This window comes from Dipodomys spectabilis, unplaced genomic scaffold (genome assembly GCF_019054845.1).
Source record: "Dipodomys spectabilis isolate Male_0828 unplaced genomic scaffold, ASM1905484v1 ptg000773l, whole genome shotgun sequence".
In the NCBI taxonomy this organism is placed as follows: Eukaryota; Metazoa; Chordata; class Mammalia; order Rodentia; family Heteromyidae; genus Dipodomys; species Dipodomys spectabilis.
In genome coordinates, this window is record NW_024871450.1 from 128,351 (window position 1) to 147,916 (window position 19,566).

The following is a 19,566-nucleotide window of genomic DNA, read 5'->3' on the forward strand; positions in this document are numbered from 1 at the left end:
TGAAACCATAGGTTTGATTCCTCAGCACCACATAAGCAGAAAAAAGCCAGAAGTGGAGCAGTGGCTCAAGTGGTAGAGCACTAGACTTGAGCTGAAGAGCTGAGGGACAGCGCCCAGGCTCCATGACCAACCCCCAAAAATAAATAAATAAAACAACTCTGGGATAGCAACCAGGACTGGCAGACAATAAACCATAGGAGGGAGGACATAGGAGTGCAAAACTGTTGTCTTATGGCAGACAGGAAGCAGAGAGTCAGAAAAAGGGCAGGGGACAAGATATATCCTGGAAGGCATGCCTCCAGTGAGCTACTCCAGCTAAGTTGTACCACTTCAGAGCCTACCTAGCTATGAACTCATGATCCAATCACCTCTCAGTAGCCACCTTCAGCTACAGACCAGGCCTTGAACACTTGAACCTGGAGGCCATATTTCAAATCCAAATGGCAACAGACAAATTCATCATTAGGCCAATCCACAAATGGCTTTGTTTCTTCAAGAGATCAGTAACATCAAACAAAAGCTGTGCTAAACCCAGATTGGTGCCTAGCTAGAAGCTTTTTTTTTTTTTTTTGTGGGCCATGGGACCTGAACTCTGGGCCTGGGTACTGTCCCTTAGCTCTTCAGCTCAAGGCTAGCACTGTACCACTTAAGCCAAGCACCACTTCCAGCACTTTCTGTTTCTGTGGTGCTGAGGAATCAAACCCAGGGCCTCATGCACGCAAGGCAAGCACTCTGCCACTGAGGCACCTTCCCAGCCCCGACCTAGGAGCTCTTCCTTTCCTCTACCCGCTTACTGCTTGAGTTTGAATCTAGGGCTGCCTCTATACTAGATCAGCTACACCTGTAGCCCGTGTTCTACTTAGCAAAACAATTTTATTAAATATTTTGGAAATGATTGAAGACATTTGATTATGATCTGGATGTTAGAAAATTAAGTTTTCTTAGGGGTAGTAATGATGGTATGGGCCTAAGGGCCTTGTTTTAAAGAGCTACAGGGTCATTAGCGTCAAGATAGAAATATCATGATGTCTATAATTTATAAATAGGGGTGAGGAATACATAGAAAAAAAGTCTAGTTGATCAATACATTCGTAAGATTTCCCTAAGTTTTTATATTAAAAGTTGAGGGGACACAGGCTGGACAGTTTTGATCCGATGTTCTCCTAATCCAGCCCTCTGTTAAAAAGGCCCTTCTGGAGCTGTTTCCCCAATATGCCAGCTAACAACGGACCTTTGCTTCTTGTTGCTGGCAAAAGGGGCTGCCGTTCAGTTGGGAATTGCCCAGGCTTTGCCTTTAAGAACAAGTGTTTGAGGACTCAAGCCATTTGTTTTTTCTGTCCCCAGGTCTTTTGTAAGCACCTACACCGGGGCCTCAGTTTCCTCATCAGTACCCGGAAAGTGTTCCTTAGCGGTGTGCTGAGCGAGGTGCGAGACCAAGCAGGCCCGCGCAGTTCCGGGCTCCAAGGCTAAGGCCGAGTTGCTACTGGGCAGCCCAGGCACTGGGGCGGGGGAGGGGGGGGCTCCCATGGTGGTGGGTAAAGGGGAATCCCAGGCCCCGCACAGCTGCAGACCAAGTCCCTCGGAGCAGCCCGGGCACCGGGGCCTCCCCTCGTGTTGAGTAGGGGGAACCCCAGACCCCCGCACAGCTGCAGCCATTCGCCCTTTCATCCTTTCTCCCGTGGCACTAGAGGGTGCCACGCCCAACTCGGCCCGGGAATCCATTTGTCCTCTAAGCCTCCCTCGGGAACTCAAGACGGCGTCCAGATCGAAGAAGAGAAGCCTCGTCCAGAGACCCCCGCGGCAGCGTCGTCCTCAGTCAGGCAAAGGGATTCAGGAACTACGGCAAAACGTAAGCGAAGGCTTTTTTTCCCCCCCACTTGCCCGGTTCCAAGATGGAAGATCCGCGGCTTCACGCTGCTCCAGAAGTCCCCTTCCCATTGGATAGCTAGGAATTGGTTCTCCAATAAGGAGAACGCTGATTGGCCCATCCAGGACAGTTGCTAAAGCGATTGGCGCAGCCGCCATTGGAGAGCGATTAGCAAATGTTTCAAATAATGACTGACCTAGGAAGAGAAGGGACGAGGGAGGGAAGGGAAAGTTCGAGGCGCATAGACCAACAATAAACAAAAAAAAAATTGGCAGCCCGCGTGGATTCATTAGAGACGGAAGGGTGGTTCTTAGAACGCTTCTTCCTCGTGATTAGTCCGCTTCAAGACTAGGAGGGCGGGTAATTAACCCAAAGCGGCAGAAATGCATGCTTCCATTGGCCAATCCTGGCGAGAGGCACAGTGTCTGCGGCGACTGATTGGTGCCCGAGGTGATGTGGGCGGGATTCTGGGCCGGAGGTTTTGTTGTGAGGGTCGGTTGTCAGGCAGCGGCCAATCAGGGCAGGGGATGGAGGCAAGTAAGGGTCGCGCCCGGGAGCGGAGCCTCGGCCTCGGGAGCCGCGGCTGCAGGTGAGTGGGCTTGGGGGCGAGGAGGCGGGGAGGACGGGCGAAGATGGCCCCGGAATTGGGCCGGGCTGCAAGGGCCGACCAGGCTTTGGGGAACGGGTTCCGGACGCGGGGAGGGTACCGCCGGTGTCCAGCCAGCCCGAGGGACGGGAGGATGAGCGCGGCGGAGGGACCGGCCCTGGGGCCCGCGGAGCCGGCGTGGAGGCGGAGCGGGACTGGGGAGACCGTGGAGGCCGGAAGCAGAGCTGAGGGTCTGCGGGAGGACGGCGCTTGTAGCCGGGGAGAGAATGAATGAAAACCCGGTAGCCGCAAGGAAAGGGGGTAAAGGGAGTCCGATAGGGCCGCAGCCGACTCGGGAGATGAGGTGTGCACGGGAAGGGAGGCCCGGGGAACGCGCAGGGGGTCGCGGGAAAGGGTGAGAGGTGGCTTTTTAGATGACCTCATACCCACACCTGAGGCCTCGTTCCCTGCTCTTGTGCTTGACAACTCTGCCAGGAGAAATATGGGTTGGACCCTCAGACTCTTGGAGATTCTCCCCCAGAGAGAGGACTTCACTGGCTTATCTCTGGAGTGCTTCTTATGGACCCCAAAGCTTAGCCTCTGAGTTCTCATCCCAAGTGAGGTGACTGGAATGACTCGCCGAGCTCCATGTCAATTCCAAGCGCAGGGTCCTTCCCGAAGCCGTGTCCGTTTCCCCATTATCTCGGCTTCTGGAATCTTCTTTCCTCCAAGTCATCCTACCTGAAGGGGTGCCCTCCCCCTCCCCGTTTGCACTGCAGCTTCTGGCAGTGGTGACGGATGGATGTTGATCCTTTATCAAGTGACCTTGGTGACTTAGGGAGCTGGCGTTCTTACCTCAGCTTCCTAACAAGCCATCGCTTTTATTTGTATTTTAGCCCATTGTTGAGCTGAGATGGCCCAAGCCTGACATTCATGATCCAGGATCCTACATCATCTGCTGCTGCTGCTGCTGTTGCTGCTACCACTACTACTACTACTGTGGATGATTTAAGCCACCTGGCAGTCCAGGGCCAGGAGAGGCACTCCCTCTGCCTGGATGTGTGGGAACTCCCTGCCAACTTGATTGGTGGGTCTGGGGGGGGATCCACCCCCACCCCAAGAGGAAAATACCCATTTTGTGGGTAGAGCTTCAGGTGCCAGTCCCTGAAGGATGGCCACTCCTGTGGTCACCAAGACGGCTTGGAAGTTGCGTGAGTACTTATTTTTTTCTGTATGTCTCTTGTTATTTTGTTAGCTGCTTGTTGGCGGGCAACTTTGTCTCTTCTTGGTGCAGGAGATTTATTATAAGTCATGACTGTGGCACTTCTTAGGTGGGCAGGTGACTTCATCTCTCTCTGTTTCCTCCAAAAGATGAGATTGCCTTCTCTAGTTGCTGTGAGATCTAGTGAGACTGTGAACACATCACACCCTGTGCCGGATCTCTAGGTGGGCAATGGACAGAATGGAATAGGAAAGCCTGAAAGATGTTCAAGGCATTTCCAATATCTTACAAGTCAGACCTCCTCTGTCAGATGAAAGCATCTTGGGATGGATGGTGGAGGGAAAGGGAGGGAGAAGGTCGCCTACTGGGCTCTGGAATATAACTGAGCAGGAACACTGACCACTCCCCCCTCCCACCACCATTACTCTACACTCACTATTCTGAATGTCCAGTCCAAGACTCTTTTTTGTGTATGTGTGTGTGTTGCTACTAGGACTTGAACTCAGAGCTTCCAGCTCTTGCTTGAGTTTTTTTCCTTATGATTGGTGCTCTACCACTTGAGCCAGGCATCTATTCCAGCTCTTTTGTTGGTCAATTGGAGTTAGAGTCTCAGGACTCAGGAAGCTGAAGCAAGAAAGCTGTGAGTTCAAGGCCAGCCTGGGCTGCACAGTAGAATGCTGTCTAAAATAATAACAACAGTAATATCAGCACTTAGATATGGGCATTGCTAGTTGATATCCTTCAAGCTGAGTCAAAGCAGGGGCTCTTGAAGAGCCCTGTACCTTTTCTCCACATGTCTTATCTTTCATTTTGTCTGGTCAGCTCACCCACTTAATCTGTGGCCTTCTGTGTTCTCTCACAGAGCCAACTCAGCCTGAGGCCCCCATGGCCACTGTCTCCCCCGTGACCTGCTCCTTAGTCTACCTAATAATTACCAGCACTTGCTCCCTACTTGGCAGCCCGGGGCCTATGCCCAGCCACCCCTGAGTAAGCCCACATGGTAGACCATGTTGTGATCTCATTCACCAGATAACCCCCCGCCCCAAGACAGTGCCTTGTCTGAGGCCCCACAACAGCAGCTAGCAAAGCTCAAACCCACACCTGGTTGGTGTTCTGAGTTGCAAGAGCTCCTGGGAAAAACCACCTGGAGTTCATTGACTTGAGTTATTCTGAAAGTGTGTCCCTAGTCAGGCTTCCTGTAGACTTAGCATCAGCTGAGAAGTACTTTGGAGTTAAATTACTCATTACTCAATTTTGTTTTTTCAGTTATTAGGGGGTTTGAACTCAGGGCCTCGGCAGTCACTGGTTTTTCTTGCTCAGGACTGGTGCTCTATGACTTGAGCCATGCTTCTAACTGCTTGTGTGTGTGCCTGCGTGTGTGCGTGGGTTGGGAACGTGCCCAAACTGGGGCTTGAACTTAGGTCGGAGCACTATCCTTCAGCGTTTTTGTTACGGCTGGTACTCTACCATTTGATCCACAGCTCCACTTCTGGCTTTTTGCTCATTAACTGGAGATAAGAGTCTCACAATCTTTTCCTGGCTGGGCTGGCTTTGACTGCAGTCCTCACATCTCAGCCTCCCAAGTAGTTAGAATTTTAGGTGTGAACCACTGGTGCCTAGTTAACTCTGCTTTGTTTTGGAAATGTAGTCTTTCAGGCTTTTTTGCCTGGTTCGGCTTTGAACCACAGTTCTTCATGTTTCTGCTAGGGTTATAGGTATGACACACCTGTGCTTGGCCACTTTATTTTAGTGACTGTTTTTATTCTTTCTGTGTCATAGACAAAGGTTTTTGAATCTAGAGAATATTAGTACTTAAGACAAAGTTGGCTAAAAATAGCAAGTCAATGTAAACAATTGAGTTTAAACACCCATATCTACACTGGATTGTCTCCAGGACCCCTGTTCAAGGATATGAATATCTGTGGATATTCAAATCCCTTCTATCTAATGTGGCCGTACAGAAAGCAGGTGCATCTTTCTTGTGCTTTAAATCACCTCTAGATTCCATACACCACCCAGCAGTCTGTATGCTCTAGAATATTATTGCACATTTGTGGAATACTGTCAGACAAGATAAAACTGTTCCTGTGCAGCTAAGTACAGATACATTTTGACAGGGTCTCACTATGTATCCCAGGGTGGCCTTGAACTTGCCATCCCCTTGCTTCAGCCTCCTGAGTGCTGAGATCACAAGCCTGTGCCACCACAGCCGGCATTACAGATGCATTTCTTCCCGTATTTTCCATTGGTGCTTGGTTGTATCTGCATGTGGAGGGCCAACTGTGTAGTCAGTCCATACTACCAGTGGATGTGTGGAAAGAGGAAAAACTCAGGAAGCCCATGGGGAGAACTGAAGTTGAGATATGGTCATTTAAGTGTCAGGCCCACATCCTGGTGTTGGTCCTGTAACCCATGAGGGTAGTTTCAGCTTCCAGTCTGAACAGGGCCACCCTTCTCTGATGTCTTCATCCCAGCCCCCTAACTGCCTTTTCTCTCTTTCCTTCCCCACATAGAGGAGATTGTCGCCCATGCCAGCAATGTGTCCTCTCTGGTGCTGGGAAAGGCCTCTGGGCGACTGCTGGCCACGGGAGGGGATGACTGTCGCGTCAACCTGTGGTCTATCAACAAACCCAACTGTATCATGGTGAGTCTGGGCTAGCAGTGGGGACCAGGCATGGGCTGGGAGGGCCCTGCAACAGCAAAGGCTGGGGTTGAGGACATGGTAAGCAGGTGCGGGCAGCCCAGGATGGCTAGGACAACAGCCCCCAGGAATGGGGTTCCTACAATGGACTGGACTAGAGTTTACTGGGATTGTTCCAATGAGCCCTGTGGTTGACCAGAAAGCTTGTACCTTTTCCACCTGACCATCTACTTGCCTGCCATCTACACATGGGTGTTTATTGTAATTTATTCCTAGCATGGGACACAAAAAAGAATTTGAGAGGACCAGCTGGAGCTGGTTAGGAGCTAGTTCAGATTTAGCAGTTTCCTGTGTTACACAGCCATCTTCCAGGCTGGATACTGACTGCTCTCCAAGGAAGGGAGACACAAGAAGTTCATAAAGATGTTCTGTTTTCCAAAAGCTATTACCATTGGTATCTGGTCTGTGTGTTTCTAGATAATGGGATGAGTGCGCATGGCTGTACATGCATGTGTGCACATGAAAATGCAGATGCAAGTGCACACACAAATCTCTATAAAATGTATTGGCATATGCTTTTACTCTTGTGTTACCTAGTTTTTTAGAATAATAATATCATGAGGATTTCCCCTGTCAAAAATAAGGCTCTTACAACATGCATTTTACTAGTTCCCTGGTGTGCATTGCAGGTCTGAACTGCAATTAGCTGTGTAGCCACGCCCTGCCCTCTGCCTGGAGCCTGTTGGGCCCTGCTAAGCCATACTGCAATGGACAGTTTCATCCTCCCAAACCTTTGAGCAAATGTGTGGATGTCGTGTCTAACCTATGGGTGCGCACTGTTTAAAGCATTCAAAATGTAGTGTCAGAGTACCCTCCAGGAACCAGTTTCCATTCTCCTCCATTGCATAAGAGCCTGTGCTGTCCCTCAGCCCTCTTCCTTCACCACCACAGCTTTTCACTCTTGCTCAAATAGACAAAGAAGAAATGGGTGGGAGGTGAGTCTACTAGCAGAAACTTAGACACGTTGTTGGTGAGATCCAGAGAAGAACCAAGATGTACCTAGATAGCAGCTTCTGGGCCAGGGCTCCGGAAGAGTAGAATCCAAGGGGTTTTGTTTTACTCTAGGTGTAAGGGTTCATTTGTTTCCTTTTCCCTCAAAATACAAATTAACATACACAAATTGAAAACAGATCAGTATAAAGCAACAAAACACAGGACATGATCCAACCCATCTTGCCTCCCAGAGCAGCCCTGGGTGTTGGGGCTGGCTTCAGACTTCTAGGATGTTGGGTTCAGTTTTCCAGCCTCTATCTGACCTCAGCCTCACTCACCACAGATGCCACCACTCCCTGCCCCCAGGCCTTTCAATGCTGTAAGCCTGCCAAGTTCTCTCTTGCCTGGGAATGGGTACCTCTTTTGGCAGTCCACTTCTGTTTATTATTTATTTATTTATGGAGTATAGGATACACATATATGGCTCAACCTCCGGAAGTTCCTTTCCTCCCCTGACTTCTACATCCTTTCCTCAGGCAACCACAGTTCCAAATGCTTTCTGTGTCTCTCTAGAATTATTTGTGAATAGGTGAGAAAATGTGCACATCCGTTCCTTTCTCCCACTATTCACACGTGTGTCATGCTGTGTACACAGTCTTCCATCCTATTTTTAACCTCAGAGTGCAAAAGGTGCTCTTTTTTTTTTTTTTTATTTTTGCTATACTGGGGATTGAACTCAAGACAGGTGCTGATGTTAGGCAGGTGCTCGATCACTGAGCCACGCTGAGATCAGTCTCATGTTTGAAGATCAGTCTCATCCACTTCTGTGGCTGAATGGTTTTCTGTTGCATGGGGAACCCTGGGGACCCCTGCTCCCCTTACTACATTCCTGTGAAGGGGCATTTAACTTGTCTCCAGTCTCTTGTTAAAAAAAAATTGGCTGCAGGACTGGAGATGTGGCTCCAATGTGAACTTGAGACTAATGAGTCAGCACCTCCACCTCCTTATCTTTTGTGTGTCTCTCAGTCCTGTGTGCTTATCTTGGTCCACTGATCTCTCCAAGGGACCAAGGGCCATTTCTGCAGGTGCCATCCACATCAGGAGCATCATGGGAAATGAAGGTTGTTGAAAGGTGACAGGTTTGGCTTATTGTCAGCCCTGATTGCCGAAGGAACAGATGTGGCCCCAGGACCAGCCTCTCCACTTAGTTGCTGCTTGCTGAAGCCTGGCCCAGGAACCCTGAATTGGGGTAGCAGCTAGGGGTGTCCATGCTACACTGAAGCCGCCACCTTCTCTCCACAGAGCCTCACAGGTCACACATCCCCTGTGGAGAGTGTTCGCCTCAACACTCCTGAGGAGCTCATCGTGGCTGGTTCCCAGTCAGGCTCCATCCGCGTCTGGGACCTGGAAGCTGCCAAAAGTAGGCCTCTGTTTGCTTTTCCCCAATTCCCCACTGTGTGCATGCTGGCTTGTCCTTGTGTACCCTACTGCTTCCTCCAGGAAGCTTGTGCTTTGCTGCTGGAGACGTGAGCAGGTGGTACAGCACCCATCCTGTGCCCATCTGCCTGCTGCAGTGGGTACTGCTGTCCCAAGTAGCTGGCCCTGAGGTGGTTCCCAGGAAATATCTCAGTGAACAATGGTGTGGATTCAGAATCTAGAAGGAAGTCACATGTTGGGAGGGGCCCTGCAGGGCACCTGGAAAAGTGGGGTCACCATGTTGTACCAAACCCAGGGCAGGCCTGGAGTAGCCAGATCTTCTATTTGCTTGTTTTTGTTTAGCGCTCATCTTTATGGAAGTAACACACAGTTCAAAACTTACTAGCTGGATGCTGGTTTCTCAAACCTAGCTACCTGGGAAGCTGAGATTGGAAAGATTGTTTTAAGGCCAGATGGACAAAAAAGTTCACAAGACCCCCTTCTCAACTCAGAGCTGGTGACCGTTACCTAGCTAGGACCAGAAGCTGGAAATGGGCAGATCCCAGCTCAGGCGTGTCCACACAGGAAGTGCAACCTTATCTAAGAAATAACCAGTACAAAAAAGGGCTGGAGGCGTGGCTCAGTGGCATAGTGACTGCCTAGCAGGCACCTGGAAAAAAAATCGTAGTTATAGAATTAATCATGATGGATCAAGAAAGCCTCTGCTTCACTCCTGTTTGGTTTTTTGTTTTGTTTTGTTTTTCTGGTTTTAGTAGTATTGGGATTTTGAACTCAGGGCCTCCCATTTTTTGCCTGGAGCTGGTCAGGATCCTAGTGCTGTAACCTTTGCCTACCATGTAGCTGGGATGGACAGGTATGCACCACCATACCCAGCTTGGTGGTTGAGATAGTATCTCACTACATTCTTCCCTGGGCTACTTCTCCAGTTTTCTAAACAACATGATGACACTGTAACTTCTCTCTTTTCTCTTAAAAATTGCCTGCATTAAACACTGATTTCATACTATGCAAGACAAGGATTTGGCACTTAGAGCCACACCCACCCCATCACTCAACATTTCTGTGGTCAGGACCACCTGGATGTTACCCAGAACTGATTAGATTGTTTTCTATAGCTCACTTTCCTTTTTCCACCTCTGCCTTCTATAGCTCTGACCCCGCACATCCCAAATGTTCTACCGGAAGAGAAAGCTTCCTTTTCCCTCAAGCACATCCCATAATCCAGCTCTCTTCTCAGAGTCTCTGTCCCCAAGACCTGATGCATGGGAGCACTTTGGCCTGCAGGCCACCTCTCTCCTTGTGTTGAACTGGGTCCCATGGTGTCCTCTTTCTTGGTTTTCTTTGGTTTTTGCCTTGTGGGATGGATCTTGTTTCTCCTGTGGCTGGGAAAGGTGTGCTGCAGCAAGCTGTGTGCTATGGAAGAAAGTCCCCTTCCCCATCCTTGGTTTTGTAGTTGAGGTATTTACCCTCGGGATTTTGAAGGTGCTGCCCCATCTGGCCATCTATCCACTCCCTCGTTCCATCACTATTTTGGATCAGGGTTGCTGTTGTCAGTGCTTCTAGGCTGGATCCTTCCTGGGGAATGTGTTTCCCCCCCATCTCTTTTCTCCGCAAGCTCATAGGATCTCTGTCCTACCTTTCCAACCTTTCCCAGTGGTTGGTTCTCATCCCTAGCTGGGTTGTTGTGGGGTCCTTTATCTGGAAGTTTGAGCCCTCAGCTACATGGGAGTCTGCAGGTGAGTTGCCTCCCTGGCTCTGAGCTGCCACCACGTGGCTGAAGTGGTGCAGTGCTCCCAATTTGACAGTTAACAACGAAACTAGAAATCCAGAAGTTGACCTGGAAGCACCCATTTTTCAGTATGGAGTACTCATTTGTGTTTTGCATACACGGGAGCAGGTGTGCCCCTGGAGATCCAGGCTGAGGCTCTTTGCCTGCTGCTGCTTGGCAGCCTCCAGTCTCCACCTTCAGTGAGCCAGGCAGGCGGACATCACCACAGCTTCAGAGTACAGCTTTCACCCCTTTTTCCAGAGAGAGGCCCTCCGGGGACATGCTTTGTGGATGGCAGCCTTTGGCCACATGTGCCCAGTCTGAAGTTCACTTTGCTTGAGGACAGTGCCATCTGCCCTGTTTGTCATTATCAGACACCATAGTGCAGAGCAAAGGGAGACCCAAGTGTGCACACCTCCACCCAGGCCTCCTCAGCCACTCTGTTACAGGGAAATGCGAGCAGTTCCTTGTGTTGAGGCGTAGGAGTGGATGGCCACTGGGCTCTGGGGCTGTTCCCACACACAGCTTGTGGGGAACCTCACCCCAAGAGCCAAACCCAAGAGTGGTTGGGCTTCCAGGTACTTCGGATACAGAACCAGGTTGGCAGGGCTCCCTGATTTGAAAGGTGGGGAAAATGGAGGCCAAGGAAGGTGCAGTGCTTGGTGAAGACTTGTTAGGTGCAGGTGGCCTAGTCTGGGACTTGTATCAGGACTGCTGGCAGGACTCTTCTGCTGCTATTGCTGCCCAGATAGGGGATCCAGGCCCGCTTCTTTCCCACTTGCCAGGGTGCAGGTGGAGCCAGCGCTGGAGGATGCTGGAGGGGCTGAGTGGCTGGGTGTTACTGGCCCTGCATGCACAGGCAGCTGGTGCCCCTCACTGCATCTCTGGTCTGGATGAGCAAGGGCAGAAGGAATGTGGTCCTGCCAGCTTCCCACAGTACAGCCAGTGGGTGAGGGTGTTCCACCCAGCAGATCCCACAGAAAGGCTACAAAGGAGAGGATGGGGGCAGGAGTTAACATGGGGCTGATCAGCATGTGCCAGGCCCAGCAGCACAGGACACTGGACAGCAACAAGGGCTGCTGGCGAATTTGGGTTTTCACCAACATAGATGGTAGGGCCTTGGCAGCCTCCTCAGGTATGGGACACGTGATCCCAGCTGTAGCGCTGACAGAGCCTGCCGCCAAAGGCACTTGGGCTGAGTAGAGCCGTGATTCTGGCCTCCTCACCCAGGCTGATACCAGCTCCCTTTCTGCTGCTTTTACCTGTGCCAGCAACTGTGACCCAGACTTTCTCCCTCAGCCCCGGCTGCAACAGCTGCTGCCCAGAAGGCAGAGTCTGGTCTCACTTGCACCTATGTTGTGGCCTCTGTCTGACCACTTCACTCTTGAGTCACTGCCTACCACCAGCACGGGCTGTGGTCTAGTGTGGGAAAATTCCCAGCCCACCAGTCACCAGAACTGGTCAGAATGCATCTGGGGACACAGGAGGTGCTCATGGCCATAGTCACCACTGAGGCCTGAAGAGGAGGAAGCAAAGGCCAGCCGGGGACACACAGGAAGGATGAAGACTGGCCTTGTGCAGGGAGAAACGAGAAGGGAATAATTTACAACTGGCCCTTGTTGACTACTATGTCAGGACCATGCTGGACAATATTCAGTTTCTTAGTTCTTACCACCTCCCAACATTAGGCTCAGAGGGCAAGTGATTGTCCTGTCACCTAGAAATCTAGGAGAGCCAGGACTGACTCTGGTTCTGTCTGTCTCCTGAGCCCACAGCCTGATGTGGATAGGTGAAAATCACAAGCCAAGATTCATTCACCTGTGCTTAGATAGACCTGGAGTTTTTTGTTTGTTTTTGTCAGTTATGGGGCTTGAACTCTGGGCCTAGCTGCTGTCTCTGAGCTTTCCAGCTCAAGGCTAGCACTCTACCACTTAAGCCACTGTGCCACTTCCGGTTTTCTGATGGTTTATTGGAGATAAGAATCTCCCAGACTTTCCTACCCAGGCTGGCTTTGAACCACCATCCTCTGACCTCAGCCTCCTGATTAGCTAGGATTACAGGTGTGAGCCACTGGCGCCCGGCGAATCTGGAGTCTTGAACACCTCTGCAGCAGAGAGTTCACTACCTCACAAGTCACCATGGCTCAAACCTAAGATTGGCTGGGCTCCCACATCCAACAGCCCCAGCACTCATGAGCTGCTTGGTTTCCTCCAAACAGCTCAAGTATAAATCTTATATTGAGAGATAGGAAACAGGTTTGTATGGTTCCAGAGAATTCACTGAGACCCACTTGCCTCCAGCCTGTGCTTAGAGCTGCCACCCCACGTTCACGGATGGGAAACCTGGTCCTCGGACCGCTAGGCTGGTGACCTGTCCTTCCCTGGCTGTGTCCTCCTGTGTCCTTTCCGTTCTCAAGGTCTTCCACAAGATCCCCTGATAGATATCACCCCAGAGGGAGTGTGGAACTCCCGGGCCTGCTCCCCTGTCCCCCCATGCTGTCCATCCAATAGCAGTTGTCCCATACTTCACCCTCCGATTCTTGTCCAGACACCCCACCTCCCAAAAGCCCTCCTGGATTATTTTTTTTCCAGTACTGGGGTTTGAATTCAGGTCCTTGTACTTGCTTACTAGGCAGGCACTTTACACTAAAGGCATACCCTTAGTTATTTTTCTAGTAAAGTTTGACTTTTGTGCTGAGGTTGGCCTGGACTACGATCCTCCTGTTTACAGCTGGCACGACAGGCACACACCATTGCACCTAGCTTTTTGTTAGTTGAGATGGAGTCTTACACACTTTTTACCTGGGCTGGTCTTGAACAACAATCCTCTCCATCTCTTCCTCTTGATAACTGGAATTACAAGCATGAGCCACCATGTCCGCCTCCTTCCTGGGTTCTTTTTCAACCAAGTGGCCTCTCTCCACTCTCTTCTTGACATTCCCCAGGTTTTTTGTCCTGCACAGAAGGCCCCACAGCCATATGGTGACATACATCGTTCCTTGACCTTCACACAAATCATGGGGAAGCACAGTGCCTTTTCCAGAGCTGTGAGAAACAGCGGACATGACTGTCCTAGCAAGAAAAAAGCAGTTCATTGGAGTGGCAAGGCTCTAGTTGGTTCCTCCATTTTTAAAGCGGTGTCCCTGCTCCCTATGAATACTGACAGGTGTGCCCAGTGGCCTACCTCTGCATGCCATCTCTGTCCCCCCATCACTTCTGTCTTCTCTTGGCAGTTCTGCGCACACTCATGGGACACAAAGCCAACATCTGCAGCCTGGATTTCCACCCTTATGGCGAGTTTGTAGCCTCCGGTTCCCAGGACACAAATATCAAGGTGAGGTGGGCTGACAGCAGCCGGCCTGCATGAGGGGTGGTCTGCCATCTGTCTGGGGTACACTCCTCAGGATGGGGTTATGTGGGTCATTTGAGCAGTGTCCTGACTTCTGTCTTTGTGGCTGTGGTGATGTGGAAGTGTCCAGGCAAGCGCTCTGCCTTCACACTGCCCTCTGGCCTGGCCTTTGGGCATTGAGAAGGTACACTCTTGACACAGCCCCTTGGCTCCTTTCCCCACAGCTCTGGGACATCAGGAGAAAAGGCTGTGTCTTCCGGTACAGGGTAAGGACAGCCCCCTTGCCCATCATCACAGGCACCACTTGACATCCCCTAGGGGTGGGAGGCTACAGTCCATTATAGGTGGATTGAGACCTGGACCCCCATCTCCCCATAGCCCTGCTTAGCCATGTTTATCACTGCCCCGCGCTGAGGTTCTGCAGGTGTGTGACTGACATCATTGAAGGGCACCTGTTCAGAGGAGCACTCTGCTGAGTACAGTATGTTAGAAGGCTTTCAGAGCCTCTGACATTAAAAGAGGGTGTGAAATATGTGGTTTTCAAATGATAGGAGCATGTATCCTTGATTTCCTGGAGTCCTCCAGGAGGACATGGAGAAACCTCTAGCCATGACTTCTGCCCCTTGTGCAGCTGCTCCTCAGTAGAGAGAGGACATACGTTGGGAAGCATGGTGGAGCTTTGTCCAGGCCCCTTGGGTGAACTCGGTGCTCTGTCCACAGGGACACAGCCAGGCTGTGCGGTGTCTGAGGTTCAGCCCTGATGGGAAGTGGTTGGCATCAGCTGCAGACGACCACACAGTGAAGGTACCTGCGCCAAGGGTCAGGGGCTGGGTTCTGATCACATGTAGGCTATACCCTGTCGAGCTCCTAATCAGGTGCCAGCCTGGCCCTGACCACCTTTTGCCCTGCCCTAGCTCTGGGACCTGACTGCTGGCAAGATGATGTCCGAGTTCCCTGGTCACACAGGGCCTGTCAATGTGGTGGAATTTCACCCCAACGAGTATCTCCTGGCCTCTGGCAGCTCTGACAGGTAGCAGGGCACCACACCTGGGACTTCCATCCCTCCTCTCTGTCCTGTGTGTCTGTTGTGTGGTGCACACCTGTGTGGGCCTATATTACGCAGATTGGACCGTGGGCCTGTGCCTTTCCAGCTCTGGCTCCCCAGCCCCACTGTCATGGGCCTGTGCTGGCCTGGGCATGTCAGGATCCAAGCCCTGCGGAGCTCAGGACAAGGGAGCCTTTGCTGTCCCATCCTGTTGCCTTAGGCCGTGTCTGCTCTCCCTCCGCCAGTGTGGCCACCCTTGCCCTGCACGTGGCTCCTGTAGCTCTGGCTGCGGGGGAGAGGATTCTGGAAAGCGGCTCACTTCCCAGGCCTTGAGTGTGGCGAGAGGCAGCCTGGGGATTGACTGCCAACACAACATGGCTCCTTTGCAGGACAATCCGCTTTTGGGACCTAGAGAAATTCCAGGTAGTGAGCTGCATTGAAGGGGAGCCGGGGCCTGTAAGGTATGTGGGCCACTTGGGCCTGTCCCAGCACATGAACTGCCTGGTGGGGTGGTTGCTGTCTCCCTGCTCTTTTGCTCTGGGCAGCGGGATGAGTTGAAGGTGGCCTTTCCCATCTCCACTTCCACCTTCTCTGTCTTGAGCCCTGGGGTGTGAGGGGTCAGGTCAGTGCTGCAGGACTTACAGCTAGCTCTCCCCTGGCCCAGGAGTGTGCTCTTCAACCCCGATGGCTGCTGCCTGTACAGTGGCTGCCAGGACTCGCTGCGGGTGTACGGCTGGGAGCCCGAGCGCTGCTTTGACGTGGTCCTCGTCAACTGGGGCAAGGTGGCTGACCTAGCCATCTGCAATGACCAGCTGGTAAGAGTGCTGAGGCACCCGCCCTCTACCTCGTGCCCCTCTGTTCCCAACCTCCATGCTGGAGTTTGGTCCCCCATTTCTCAGCCCCCAGCCCCACCAAGCTCTGCTGCTTCCTGCAGATAGGTGTGGCCTTCTCCCAGAGCAACGTCTCCTCTTACGTGGTGGACCTGACGCGTGTCACCAGGACAGGCACGGTGGCCCAGGACCCTGTGCAGGACAGCCGGAACCTGACCCAGCAGCTGCCCAACCCCAGCATCCCTCTCCGTCGCATCTACGAGCGGCCCAGCACGACCTGCAGCAAGCCTCAGAGGTGGGTGCTTGGCTCTAGGAAGGTGCAAATGGTGGGTCATGGGACTGCTCTGGAGCACTCTGGCCCCCCTGAGGACACTGGCTTCCTTCTGCTGGTCTGGGCACCCACAGGGTGAAGCACAACTCAGAGAGTGAGCGGCGTAGCCCGAGCAGTGAGGAGGAGCGGGAGGAGCGCGAGTCCCAGGCTGAGATCCAGAATGCCGAGGACTACAACGAGATCTTCCAGCCCAAAAACAGCATCAGTGAGCCTCCTCTCCCCCTCCCCCAACCTCCCAGTGGAAGGTCTGCTCAGGCCTGAGGTGTGGGTGACATCCCTATGGCAATGTGTGGCCACACACTGTTCTTGTGCTCCCATGGGACTAAGGGATGGCAGGAGTCCCTGGCATAGGCTCAGCGGCCTGCAGCCACTGCCCTTAACAGAGGGGCCACGGGAGCACCGAGCAGGCCCAAGGGCTCCATGAGGCCAGAGGAGGTTTACATGTGCTCGGGCCCGGGCCACAGGCCATCCAGCAAGGACTCATGATGGCACCTGAGGCTTTAGCTCCCTTTGCCTCAGCAGGCCGGACACCACCCCGGAGGAGTGAGCCCTTCCCAGCACCCCCGGAGGACGGTGAGTCACACAGAGGCCCCTTGCCTGTAGGAGCCCTGGCTCCATTAGGTCTCCCAGGCATGATCTCTGGCTTTCCCCGCGCCTGCCTAAAAGCCTCCACTACGTTCCAAGCCCTGAGCATGAGCCAGTAGCCAAGGTGGGGAGAGGAACGGTAGACAGTCCTGTAGGGGGGCCTGCCCTGGGACAGTGAGGCACATTGAGGGGGCCTGGGAAAGAGGTGGAAAAAGGTTGGGCCCAGGGACTGGAGCCAATGGGCTGTGACTGGGAGAAGGGGCAGGGCTGGGCCACTTTGTCTACCATAGCCTCTCCTGACTTCTCTAGGCATAGGTATCCTCTCTTCCCTTCTCTGGAGGCTGGGTTTCCTAAGCCTCTACCTTCTTCCCTCTCTCTACTTACTACCCATTCACCTCTTCACCTCCCATGCCTACTCTACTCCCTGAGGACAGGAGGAAACCCTCCTCAGCCTCCCCTGAACCAATGAGCTTTTCCTCTGCCCCCAGACACGGCCACGGCAAAGGAGGCCTCAAAGCCCAGCCCTCCCATGGACGTGCAGGTTCCGGTGCCAAATGTAGGTCCAAGTGGAGGCATGGTGGGGGCTGGAGCTCCAGGTGGAGGCCAGTGCCTCCAATGGGAGGTAGAGGGCCTCATGTTGGCATCTGCTGAGCTTTTAACCCTTCAGCTTGAGGTCCCATCACGGCCCCCAGTCATCACCCCCACACCAGCTCCCAAAAGTGAGCCTGCCATCATCCCTGCCACGAGGAATGAGCCCATTGGGCTGAAGGCCTCTGACTTCCTGCCGGTGAGTGGGGACCCTAGCTGAGGGATGGGGGAGGGCATATCTGCAGCCCCTTCCTATGCCAGTATCTGTGCCATCCACGCAGGCTGTGAAGATCCCTCAGCAGGCCGAGCTGGTGGATGAGGATGCCATGTCCCAGATTCGCAAAGGCCACGACACCATGTGTGTGGTGCTTACCAGCCGCCACAAGAACCTGGACACAGTGCGGGCCGTGTGGACCACAGGTGACATCAAGGCAAGTGCCCCATCTGCCGAGGCCTGGCCTCCTTCCCACCCTTTCACCCAGACTTGGGGGTGAACGCAGAGATACGGGCTTGGGGGGAAAATAGGCAGCCAGTGGTTGAATCACGCACAGCTCTGCATTTTCATCCCAAGCTGACATTTATTGACCACCCCTCTCCAGGCTAGACCTGCACTCTTTAACCCTCACCTTTGCCCCTCCTCCTGACTGAGCTCTGTTTGCAGACGTCGGTGGACTCTGCAGTAGCCATCAATGACCTGTCTGTGGTCGTGGACCTCCTGAACATCGTCAACCAGAAGGCGTAAGTGGCTGTGCAGGAGGGCGAGGGTGGGTGGGGCCAGCCTGACTGCATCACACTCCACCTCTCCCCAGCTCCCTGTGGAAGCTGGACCTGTGCACTACAGTGCTGCCCCAGATCGAGAAGCTCCTGCAGAGCAAGTATGAGAGGTAAGGAGGTGCAGCTCTTTCAGGCGTCCTGTAAGGAGTATTAGTACCCCTCTCCCCTCCCGTGGCCATCATGGAACTCATAATGGCTCACGTATCTGCACCCCACTGTGCTGTGGCCACACCTCACTGTTTCTCTATGGCTTTCCTCAGCTACGTCCAGACCGGCTGCACCTCCCTGAAGCTGATCCTGCAGCGGTTTCTGCCCCTCATCACTGACATACTGGCAGCCCCGCCCTCAGTGGGGGTTGACATCAGCCGCGAGGAGAGGTAAGGCTGGGCCTCCCTGGGTGGTAGCCTTGTCCCCACAACCTGTGGCAGAGTCTGGCTGAGTCCCCCCATGTTCTAGGCTGCAGACCCTTGGTGGGAGGGGCTGCATGGCAGAGGTTGCCCAAGCCTGGTGCAGTCATGGTGGCCCTGGGGCCGCAGCCTCAGATGCTGCCCCTCGGTCTCCAGGCTGCACAAGTGCCGGCTCTGCTACAAGCAACTCAAGAGTATCAGTGGCCTCGTCAAGACCAAGTCAAGCCTGAGCGGCCGCCATGGCAGTGCCTTCCGGGAGCTGCACTTGCTCATGGCCAGTTTGGACTGAGGAGCCCTGCAGGGGTAGGGGGGCGCCTGGCAGCCCCCAGTGTCTGCTACTACACTCCTGTTCCCTGTGTGCCACTGGCAGTGAGCCTCTGCCCGGTGCCCTTGGCTGCTCCTGGGGCTAGACTCGAGGCGACAGCACAGGCCACTGGCACCTCCACAGCCCTGAACTGAGACAACTTCCTCTCCAGCGATGGCTGCCCAGCTTTGCCCAACTCTTGCTTTTTGGGACAGCAAACCGAGCTCTGGGGCTGCTGCTGTAATTTATAAGGTGAAATTTATTAAATTTGTAACTATTCCCTGTCTTTCATGTAAGAGGGATATCTCTGGCCAAAAGGCTCTCCTCAGGCCAGCGTGGGCCTCCCACGCTGAAGAATTGAGCCCAAGGCCCTCCAAACCCTGGTTGGGGGGGAGCGGGGAGAGGGAGCAGCAGTGACAGTGGTGCAGGAAAGGGCTCATACAGTCTTCTAGGGAAGGCAGCAAGCTCCTAGGCCAGGTGAGCCAATGTGGTCTCACATGCTCCTAGTGTAGACCCTTGAAAAGACATCAGCTGCCCACCACTGGGTGCCAAGACCCTAATCTCAGGCCTCTGGGACACCTGCCTGTCCTCCACGGGGTCCCTAACTTTCACTTCCTGCAGGAGCTGGCTGGCTAGATGCCATCCCTGAAGGTAGCCCCTGTCCAGGTCCCCAGCACAGGAGGCCAGGACTATCAGCCCCTCATTGAAGCTCCCTGGATTTGACACCACTGCAGGATGGGAAGGTTACTGTAGACATCTGGTCATTAGGGACACTAGACAGCAGAAGGCACCTACCCAGGTGGTGGAGGCCATGAGGACTCCTGGCAGTCCAGGTCCTGC

General features: G+C 53.2%; 1 protein-coding gene across 1 annotated transcript; it reads left to right on the forward strand.

Moving 5' to 3' along the window:
- Positions 1-2,351: 2,351 nt before the first annotated feature.
- Positions 2,352-19,005, forward strand: Katnb1 (katanin regulatory subunit B1). The gene is made up of 20 exons (XM_042672821.1): positions 2,352-2,456; positions 3,350-3,664; positions 6,189-6,319; positions 8,612-8,729; positions 13,747-13,847; positions 14,087-14,128; positions 14,583-14,666; positions 14,777-14,892; positions 15,297-15,368; positions 15,572-15,722; positions 15,842-16,032; positions 16,143-16,273; positions 16,591-16,641; positions 17,142-17,209; positions 17,321-17,440; positions 17,523-17,672; positions 17,903-17,979; positions 18,051-18,125; positions 18,276-18,392; positions 18,579-19,005. The coding sequence occupies exons 2-20, from the start codon at positions 3,625-3,627 to the stop codon at positions 18,709-18,711; spliced, it is 1,968 nt and encodes a 655-aa protein (XP_042528755.1). The 5' UTR covers positions 2,352-2,456; positions 3,350-3,624; the 3' UTR covers positions 18,712-19,005.
- The last annotated feature ends 561 nt before the right edge of the window (positions 19,006-19,566 follow it).